Source organism: Gavialis gangeticus, unplaced genomic scaffold (assembly GCF_001723915.1).
Source record: "Gavialis gangeticus isolate Ggan-Ray unplaced genomic scaffold, GavGan_comp1, whole genome shotgun sequence".
Lineage (NCBI taxonomy): Eukaryota > Metazoa > Chordata > Crocodylia > Gavialidae > Gavialis > Gavialis gangeticus.
This window is the reverse complement of record NW_017729028.1, coordinates 15,184,694-15,195,172: the sequence shown is the minus strand read 5'-3', so window position 1 is coordinate 15,195,172 and position 10,479 is coordinate 15,184,694. Positions and strand designations below refer to the sequence as shown.

At 39.7% G+C, this 10,479-nt stretch overlaps 1 protein-coding gene across 1 annotated transcript in view; it reads right to left on the bottom strand.

Moving 5' to 3' along the window:
* DDX1 (DEAD-box helicase 1) overlaps positions 1-10,479 on the bottom strand; it is a 49,218-nt gene that overhangs the window by 17,056 nt on the left and 21,683 nt on the right. Inside the window, exons 11-17 of the mRNA XM_019520765.1 lie at positions 10,162-10,217; positions 7,626-7,740; positions 6,565-6,703; positions 5,879-5,939; positions 4,885-4,983; positions 3,385-3,474; positions 2,092-2,280 (exon numbers count right to left, since the gene is read on the bottom strand). Of these exons, the coding sequence (XP_019376310.1) occupies positions 2,092-2,280; positions 3,385-3,474; positions 4,885-4,983; positions 5,879-5,939; positions 6,565-6,703; positions 7,626-7,740; positions 10,162-10,217 (749 nt within the window). The remainder of the gene's footprint in view (positions 1-2,091; positions 2,281-3,384; positions 3,475-4,884; positions 4,984-5,878; positions 5,940-6,564; positions 6,704-7,625; positions 7,741-10,161; positions 10,218-10,479) is intronic.

Genomic DNA, 10,479 nt, shown 5'->3' with positions numbered 1-10,479 from the left:
TTTTTTTTTTTATTTAAAGTGATCTCATCAAGCAAGCAACGAATTTCATAGTTTCAACGGCATTGATAAACACAGGGTGTGTCCCCCCAGTGGTTAGTTGTAGAGCTGCCAACTTTAGATTTTGAAGGTGCAGGCTAAGTTGGATGAGAAACCGGATATACAGAATTCATTATACTTTCTAAGTTTTGATCTCTTTCTTGAGGCTTGTTAATGTTAGGCAGTGGAAAGCAGAATTATTGACTTATTGTTCTGAGGCTCTAACCAGACTAACACCTAAATATTAATTTGTTTTGTTTAGTTTAGTTTAGTATGGTAGCACACAGCAAGCAACTCCTCTCTCACAGAAGTAATGCATACTCCCAAACTTAAGATAAGCCTTAATATTTAAAATCCCACCAAAACATAAATAGAAAAAAAAATGATCAGAAAAAAAAGAGTTATATGTTCAGTTTAGCTAAACAAAACTGGGTCACCTGAAAGTATATAAAAATCCTAGATTAAAAAACAGAAATAAAATACACGCCCCCCCCCCAAACCCCAACCAAAAATTGGCTGTTTGAGAAGGATGACAATTTCTGATCTCTGTAGCCCTTGGGGGGGGATGTTAACATAACTGTGGCATCAGGATATGATGAATTTATCCCGGATCCCAAAAATGAACATGCAACTGGATTCCCAAAACAAACGTCCAACCTGTGATTTTTGTAATCGGGGATAAAACGTGTCAGATTCCAACTGGGCAACAGCAGGGATTGGAGCCAGCACTACTTGGATGCGCAAACGGTGCAAAGCACAGTACCAGGGACTAGTTCCTGATGCTGTGCTTTTCATGGTGCCTTTTCACCCTGCCACTGTGCAGGGAAACCATCAGCACATGGGCTAGCCAACAAGCTGCATTTTGCAACCATGCAGGGGCTCCCTCGTGTGATTTTCAGCATACCAACACAGGGTTCAGCTCATCAGCCAACAGGCTCCCTGGTACTCCAGCACTTAAAGCTTTTCTAATCCCAGCTGCTGCTGCCACACTCATGACACAGTTAAGTATGTCCTCACACCACTTGGTAAGCTTAAACCCATGATGCAGGCAGCATGATCACCTACCATGAAATCAATTAAAGGCATGATGAAAACCAGGCAAAAAAAAAAAAATCCCATTTTGTATGTGGATCATTTTTGTGGCTGGTTTCTCTTTTTGTTGCACCACTGATTACTTGAATGCATGGGAGAGTTATTTATAACAACGTTAACAAGTAAACCATGTAATAAGTCTGCCATGGGCCTGTCTGCAAAAGCTGATCCAAGAGACAGCAGAAGCCAAGCACTATATTATCCATGATTTTAAATTTCTATTAAGAAAATTAGCTCAAAATTGTATAGAAGAAGTGGAACCAAACAGAAACATTTTGTTGTGAAGTTCAATACACTAGTTCTGACAGACCCACACATTACCATTAAAAGCACTAGGAAACTTTAGAAAGAATTCAAAAATTTCAAAAAGAGGTTGCATCGCATTTTGAATTTCAAAAACCTTTTTAAGCACTTAAATAGCATGGAAATATCAATCAGGCCAGTGCAAAGTACCTTGCTAAGATTTTTAAATTAACTCATCAACTGTAAGGAATATTCCTATAGCTTGTTAAGGCAAGGTGTGTATTAGAAATATTTTATGACCTCCTGATTAATCACAGATTAAAGTAATACAGACCTTGAGATTTGAAATGTTAGGTATATACCTTCACTTGATAACGAAGAAGTTACCTTTGCTTGCTTTTCCAATGTGACATGAGCATTAACAATGCTCATCTTATCTAGGCTGCCACAATGAGATTTCTTTCAACCAGACTCCTGTAACTACAATTACCTTGTAGAATCTAATTTGTACATTTGTAGTATATACCCAAGTGCTAAAGTTCGTGTTAAAAACAGACTACATTCTATGCTCAGAAACTTGGAAACATTTCACCGGTCTACAAGAGTAGTTAGTCATACAAGATTAAGTTGTAGCAGGTTAAATTACTGAAAGTGAAGCTCTGTATTTTTTTCCAAGTTAAGTTTCATCTAACTGGTTCTAGAACATAATATGCTACTTACCCTGATATGATTCCTGCCAAGTCTTTCCCACAGTTTGTCATTTTTGGGATTCACAGGTACAACTACATGGTGCACAGTTTCTGGGACAGAGTCTTCTCCTTTTAAATCAACCCAGGTGGGAAAATGCATTATCTTCTCAGACAGTTTCTTTACATCAAAGGAATGTAAAGTTGCAGAACACACAATCACCTGAAACAGTACGAACACTTTAGGACAAGAACTTGGTGATACGGCACCTCTGAGTCATAACTCCTTGATCAAGACGAAAAAAATAAAATAAGAAACTGCCTTGTGTTGGTTACAGTAAAATAGCACTAAGCAAAGATCTCTTTGCCTTCTTACTCCCAGGCCACGTCCACATGAGCGTAGATGTTTAGTTCCCTGGGGACAATTAGCAGCAGGACATCTTGTGCCACTGCTAGTTGTCCCCAGACTAAGCCCGTGCCATATATCCTGTGGCATGCGTCAGGTTACCCTGGATGGGGTAGGGGAGGCTGGGGACAGCAGTTGGCTGGCCCCAAGCAGCCTTACTTGCCGTCCTGGGGGGTCTTCTGGGGCTGTAGCAGCAGCAATCTTGCCGCTCAGAGCCCACCTGGCAGCCAGAGCATGGCTCTGGCCAGCCAGGTTCCAGTTCTGAGCCGTGTGCACGGCCTCTGCATGTACTACTCTGCTTGTGTGTGCAATATCCAGGGGTTAAAAACCCCGCTCCCTGCATGGCTCCCTTGCAGCACGGAGAACAGCTGAAAGTGCAGTATGTGACAACACAAACATGTCGTGGTGCCCATACAGCATGGCTGTGCTTGTCTGGATGTGGCTCCTAGTTTCAACAGAGCTTAAATGGAACAAATCATGCTACTTACAAAATCATCACCAACTGGCTAAGTTACTCCAATTTTCTAAAAACTGACTTGAATGAAAGTATAGCCAAAATTATATATAATTTTGATCAGCAAAATTACTGGTAGCTGAAGGATGAAGACTGGTATTGTAGTTTTAGAAAACAGAGCACAACCGAATTATGCTAGAATGCCTTAGATACAAACCCCTTAAAACATGAGATTTCTGAGTCACAGCTCTATGAGTGTGCGCGCGTGCCATTAGATTTCAGTTTACTCCTGCACTGAGCCAGAACTTTGAATGGATGTCGAAATAAATATTGGGCAAAGAGCTAAGCACAAAGAGAATTAACTATACCTCATGATAATAAAATGCATAATACTGAAAAGTTATATTCAACACAGCATATAACATGTTAACATAATTGTAAATTACAATAAAAGGACAACTTTATACCTGCAGTCTCTTTCCATCTGAAGTTATCTGAGGAATCTGACTGTGGATCCTGTTTATAAAATCTGAATAACCTTGAAGGAGGAGGCCATCCTATAATAAAAATGAAACTTATTTTGAAGAAAAATGGTTAAAAAAGCCCTTTAACTCCCCGCCCCCAAAACCCCCCACATCTACTCTGGAACCAACATTAAGCTTTTGAAGATGCTGAAGCCAGAAGTTTGGTGCTTGACTGCAGTGTGACTAGATAGGTAGTATTAAATATTTCAGTATTTTGAACTTTAGTAATAATACATATTTTCTCATAATTCTGTCTTTTATAGGGAATTATATTTTAATTATCATGCCAAGTCTCCTTTGCTCCAAGGGCTCCATACTTCCCAAGAGTTTTTTTGTGGTTGATATTTCCATGCACGATTCCTTGGCTTATATGCTGCATGGGGAGCAACATTTGAACAAGACTACTTAGGTTTTCCAGAAGATGGAGCTTTCAAAAAGCTTCACCACTCAGACCTCCCCTGTCTTGGGGCAAGTAACATGTTGATTTGAGTTCTTCCGAGTGGGACTTGAGAATGACCAATGACTAATATTTTGGTTTGATCTCCAAACCAAAAGAATTAAAGCACTGACTTGGCTCAAAGTACAACGAAATTTTTGATAAAAACAAAAACATTATTTCAGGTTGAACAAACCATACTTCCATTTAGGGATTCTTAATAAAGGGATCTGAAGAGAAACCAGAGAATTCCAAAGCAAAGCAAAGCAAAGGAACATCTAGACAATTTACAGTAACTCCCCTCCCCTCCCCCAAAACACTTTTTTCTTTAATACAATAGTCCACTGGGTAAGAAACTTGCCTGGAAAGTGGGTGATAAGGGTAAGTTAAGATCCTGCCTTTTGCCTGTTGGACCTGAACCTACACATTCCACTTCCTAGAAGAGTGACTACCAGGTTGTAAGGCATTCTGAAAAGGAATCTCTTAGTCTCCCCCTGTGGATTCTACTGTATTTCAGAGAGGAATATTCCTTAGGCCAGACTGAATGACTTAACAGCTCAGTGTTTAGGACAGCCATTAAGAGGTGGGTTCAAGCACCCAGATAAATGAAATTTAAATTAGGAGAGTGCCCCAACTATCTTCTTGGTTATTAATTTCCTCCCCCGCCCAATCTTAAAAATTAATAGCCCCCAAAATACTTTTCAGCTGAAAGCATCTAACTTTCAAACACACATGAACTTTGTGTGAATAAGCTATACAACAAGCTTAACCTTGGATGCCTTATGGATGGAGGCTTTCAGTTGGTGACTACACTTATAAACTATACTTAGGATACTTAAGCAAGAAATGCAAGAAAAAGTGGTCAGTTGCTAATATATTTGAATATGTAATTGCTGTGAAGGCATGAAAAAACTTTCCTCAACACATAAGAGGAAATCAGCTTGTCCTGTGTAGTATTCTCTACCAAGGACAAAACACAATACGAAGCTGAAAAGAGTACTACTTACAGCTTCATCAAGAACCAGGAATCTAACTTGAGATAAATTAAGCTTTCCAGTTGACACAAGGTCATCCAGTCTTCCAGGGGTTCCCACAACTATGTCTACCTGAGAAATACAAAAGCATATGTAGGTAGCACGTCTAAACTCAACATAAGCGCTTAAGTAGATAATTATAGCTAGTAGTATCACATATACTTAAAATGGCTACCAGACATTTAAAAAAAAGAAAACAAAAACAACAGGTTCTTATAATGGGAACTTTGCCAAAGGTATTTAACTTTGCCAAACTTCAATTGTCTAAACTGACATGGGCCGAGTAAGATTTTCCCCTCTAGTTGCCCCTTCTGGATTTTAGAGACAAGTGTGACAAGATAACTTTTAGATCATTAGCTTGACATCCATGCCTGATGAAAAACAGGGAAGTTTACAACAGATCGCCATTAAGCATTACAGGATGATTAGCAATTGCATTTCTAGGCAATACTGTTTTACGGAAAATACATTAAATTTGGTCAAACAATGGGGATTTCCTTTTATTAAAAAAAAAGTTAGTTGTAGATGCAGACTTTTGGCAAGAGTCAGATTTAGAATATATTATGATCCTGTGCTTAAAGAAAGTCGTATACAAAGCACTTGTTATTTAAGAGCTGACTATCTACCAAAAGCAGCCAACTTTGTTTTTTTTTTTAATAAAGAAAACACAATACCTGAAAACTAATATATTTATATTGAGATACTGAGTACTGAGCTAAAGACTTCAAATTGTTTAGGTTTTTGGAAGACAAATTGTTTTCTGCAACTGAATAATTAAAAAGAATAGTTAATATACACATCAAGTAAAGTACATACATGGCAAATAGTTTTGTTAGTTCCTCTGTACGATGAGAAATATTGTAGAATATTGTAATCTAGCAATAGTTTGCTCAGTTATAACCCTGATGAACAGAAATGAAGTGTGTTGCATGATTAAAAAAAAAACTGTTATTAAAATACAACTTACACCTTGTTCCAATACAGACAGCTGATCTCTTGCAGCAACACCACCAATAATCAACAGTTCCCTAAAATAAAAACATAAATAATTTTAATTAAATCAGGGTATTTCTTATATATTTAGGAAACAGCATGTGACCCAGTTTTTTCACAGTCTCCCTTAAAAGATTAGAATTCTTTTCCCCCCCCATACACACATTACCCCTTTTCCAATTCCTGTTTCTTATGTAATCTCTAGAAATTCACTGTATACCCCAGTTTACGAAACATTATTATAGACATTTTGAATCATATATTTTACTGTACAAAAATTTGCATGTACAGCAGAGTAGCTAAACATTTGTTTTCGTCTTAAAATATTCCACTTCCTTGTCTGCCTTTAATAAACGTACTATGTTTTTAGGTTTTTTCACAGCAGAAAGATGAGCTAAATTTCTCTCCCTCTCTCCCCATTTCAGTGGAGGTCTTACATGTACCCTGCAATGTCTGTCACTCACACTTCTTCAAAATTTCTGTTTCATAACGTACCTCAGGTCACACTCACTGTAGCCTGGAGAGTTAAGAATGTTAAGAAGGGTCTGTAAGGCATGACCTTACATTCATGGAGACTGATGGTTTAAAAAACAAAAAACCTAACAAAACACAACAAAACCCAAAACGTATCTGGATGTTATTATATTGAGACGTCGTTACCTTAATTTGGGATTATCTACATATTTTTTGAATTGTTTCACATTGTTCAGAGTTTGTTCTGCTAACTCTCTGGATGGTTCCACAATTAATGCTTTAGGAGCATTAGGAAGGTTCTGTGTTTGAGCCACCTGTGCACTTCCTAAAGAAGGAAAAACAGCATACTTTGAGACTTCTTTAGTTTTTCCCCATTTAAAAAAAAAAACAAAACAAAAAAACACCACATACAAACAAACCCAAAACAAAAGCAGAAAATACCACTTTATCTCTGATAGCCAATATGACTGATGGAGTGACTCATTTACTATGATTGTTAAAATGCCCTTTTGAAAGGTACATTTTCAAAGCCATATTAACACTATCAACTATAGCAGGTAGATACAGAAATGTTTACCTGACGTTTGAGCTCAATTTTTAAAAATAAATCAGGCATGACAACTCTTCATAAAGTCATATAAATGAGGAGTTGGTTTTCTCTTCAGTGGAACACTTACTAATTAACAGGTTTGCTTTTCAGTGATTGATGCCTTTTAAGTTAAAAAGGCCCATTCCTCAATATTTTCCCTATATACAGCCAACTTGCCTTAAATGTTAGCTTATGTGAAAGCTGTCCAAATTCTGGGCAGCATTCTCTCACTGTGGGCAGTGTGCACCCCCCCACCCCAACACCCACCTTTCTAAGCCAACCTGTCCCACCTCCCACTGTGGGGCCAGCAAGTAGAAGCTAGAGAGAGTGGGAGCCAGAAATCCTGGCAGCAGCAGGAGCAGAGGCCCACGGGCCAAATGTGAACTTTTTCCAGGCTGCATCGGCCCTGTGGGCTGCCAGTTGAGCAGCCCTGGCTTATATGCAATTATGACTTACATTAACAGCAAGTGAGATTTTTCCCTAAGATGCTTTAACTTTGCTCCTACAGAATTCATTGAACAGTCCCCAGCAATTTAAAATTGGGACCAGTTATACCAGTACAATGTACCCATACAAAAAAACCACAGAAAACTTCTATTCAGCCTCTGAATAGACTCTGATAGTCCAGAAATTCTAATATTAAAGCTTCAAAATCTACCTGTGTGCTGGGATTTTACCACATCACGATCAGGAGCTTTGCAAAGACCAATAAAACCATCTTTTGGTGGAAATTTGAATTCATCTTCACCAAAATTGAATTTCAGTTCAGCATTCTAAAAACAAAACATGCATATACACATAAATCACTTCAGAAAGTAGTGGTAACTTCAAACAAGATCTGTTTTTTGTTAAAATGTCTCAAACAAACAACTAGAATTGGTTAAAAAAAATTAGTTCAGCTGTTTATCAAGCAGTAAAGCTTATTCATCTTTTTAAATACGTTTCCCCAAAAATGAGCCATAAGCACTGTTATCAGATTATTTCTCTTTATCTGCACCTTTTGTATGACCCTCATATTCTGGGAGTGTGGTTTAGTAATTTTGATCCTGACAAGAACTGGGAGACTACGACTGTGTTCTCTCCTGCAGCAAACACATTATAGATTTACTTTGTTTCTGAACAAGAGGTTAGAATAGATAGTTTTAGACTACCTTTCAGCCCTGTGTTTAAAATCCTTCTGTATTAAAAACACTCCAGTTCTAATTAAGGATGTATGAAATTGAACATTTTTGCCCAAGTAATGAAATGTTAAATTTATCAGTATTGGAACCACTTTAATCACTTTTGAGTAGTTAATCAAAGTTTTAAAGGCATGTTGTCTGTAAATGGAAAATTGAAGATTAATGTATTAATAGATCTGTTGTAACAGTAGGGTTGTGAACATAGCTGAAAGGGAAAACTCAAGAGTTAAAAATTGTTAGTTCTGCTAGATCACTTGCTTCATATAAAAGGCATTTTCTATCAACTGCTTTCTCATTTTGTCACATCCTAACAGTTCAACAGATGGACAAAATTGCTTCTGTATTTTATTCTCTTCTGCCCCTGTTTTCAATTTTAATGTTGTACCATTGTACAAGTTTGCATTTTATGTACTTAATATAATACAGTTGCAAACTTGATTCTTCTACATTAGAAAAGCCACCACTTGAGGTGAACTACTTCAGCAAATTTTAGGTAGCTATGATGCAAGATTACAAAAAAAGAAACTACAATAATGGAGACCAGAGGTATATCCAGGATTTCCCAAAGGGATAGGGGTGGGGAGGGATGCAAGAACAGCAATCCACAATGCAGGGACGGTTGCACCCCTAGCTAGGAAGGGTGTGCGAAACGGGCCATATTCGATTCAGATTCAGCCCGAATGGGGGGACAGCGATTCGATTCAGATCACTGTCCCCGATCAGATTTGGCTGAATCTGAAGATTCAGTGCCAATTCAGAGAATCAGTGATTCGGCCACAGACAGAGCTTTAAATGTTTTTTCTACATACCTCAAGGTACCAGGCGCAGCTTATGAACGCTGCTATGATGCGGCAGATGGAGCATCCCACAGGAGTGTGGGGGGGCCCCTCCCCCATGCGCTTGGCGGTAAACCCGGAGGTGGACCGGAAGTACGTCCAATCCACTTCCAGGTCTGCTGCCAAGCGCGCAGGGGGCCCCCCCAGATGTAGGAGGCACCAGTTGGGGAGGGGCGTGCATTCCCTGGGGGACCCAGAAGTGGATTGGCAGTGCTTCTGGTCTACTCCTGGGTCTGCTGCCAAGCATGCTGGGGACCACCCCCACGCTCCTGTGGGATGCTCCACCTGCCCCACCATCTCAGCATTTGCAAGCCACTTGGTACCTTGAGGTATGTAGAAAAAACATTTAAAGCTGTACCTATGTCCAAATTGTTGAATCTTTCCCAATCGATTTGGAAGGATTAAAGGGCCTCTTGATTCGATTCGGAGATTTGGCCATCAAATTGGGCCAAATCTCCACCAAATTGAATCAGTGACCGAAGCTTCACACAGCCCTACTAGCTACTTGCTTCCTCCCCCACCAATGTGAGCAAACCACCCTCAAGAACCTCCAGGCACTTTTAAAAACTGCCTAAAGTAGGTGAAAATCCCCCCTCTCATCCCTTGCTACTCCCCAGCTTGCTGTTGCTTCCCTCATTGTTCAGGGGGCTGGGATTGCACCAGAGCTGTTCCTACCCATCCCAACCAAGATGCGCTGCAGTTGGGCTCATCTAAGGATGGGGACAGCGGCAACAGCAGAGCAGGAGGGTAATCCCCAGCCCGCAACATTTTACTCCCAGAGCAGATCCAGGAAAGAGGATTCCCCCCTACCTATCCCTACTTCTCCTTTTCTTGTCTCCAACTGAACCCATCCCATATGCAACCCGACTGTGATAGACAAAAACAGCTCTGGTACAACCCTCGCCCTGAGACAGTGGGGAAAACAACTGTACCAGGTGGGAGACAGGAGGAGAGAAGAATTTTCACTTCCTTTTAAGGGCCTACAGAAGTCCCTAGAGGCTCCTGTAGCGTGGTCCAATGCAAAAGGGGGTACAGCCACCCGCTGCACCCCCACTGGATCTTACCTGATGAAGGCAAGTATGCAAGTGTGATATATAAAAATAGTTATGAAATATAACATGCTAAGAAAGCCTAGAACAACCCTCAGACCAATATGTATTGTGACATTTAAAATTACCTTCAAAACACAGGATGCAAAGAGTGCTTGGTTCCTTACGTGTGGTGGGATTTCAAGCTGATGTTAGACATAGTGGGCTCCTGTACATGTGCAGGGAGCTGGCTCTGACAGGTTGGAAATCCAGCGTGTTGGAACAGAATCCAGTGTCACGTGTATCAGTGTCCCCATGCTGAAACATGGTGGTGGGGTGCTTTAAACTAAAGCCTGTTTGATGATACATTTTGCTTTGAACTAGTGCTTTGAACTAAAGCTCAGACGCTGATACACATGATGCTCAGGTGCTTTTAATTAGCACAGCTTGTTAATTAAAGTGCCCCC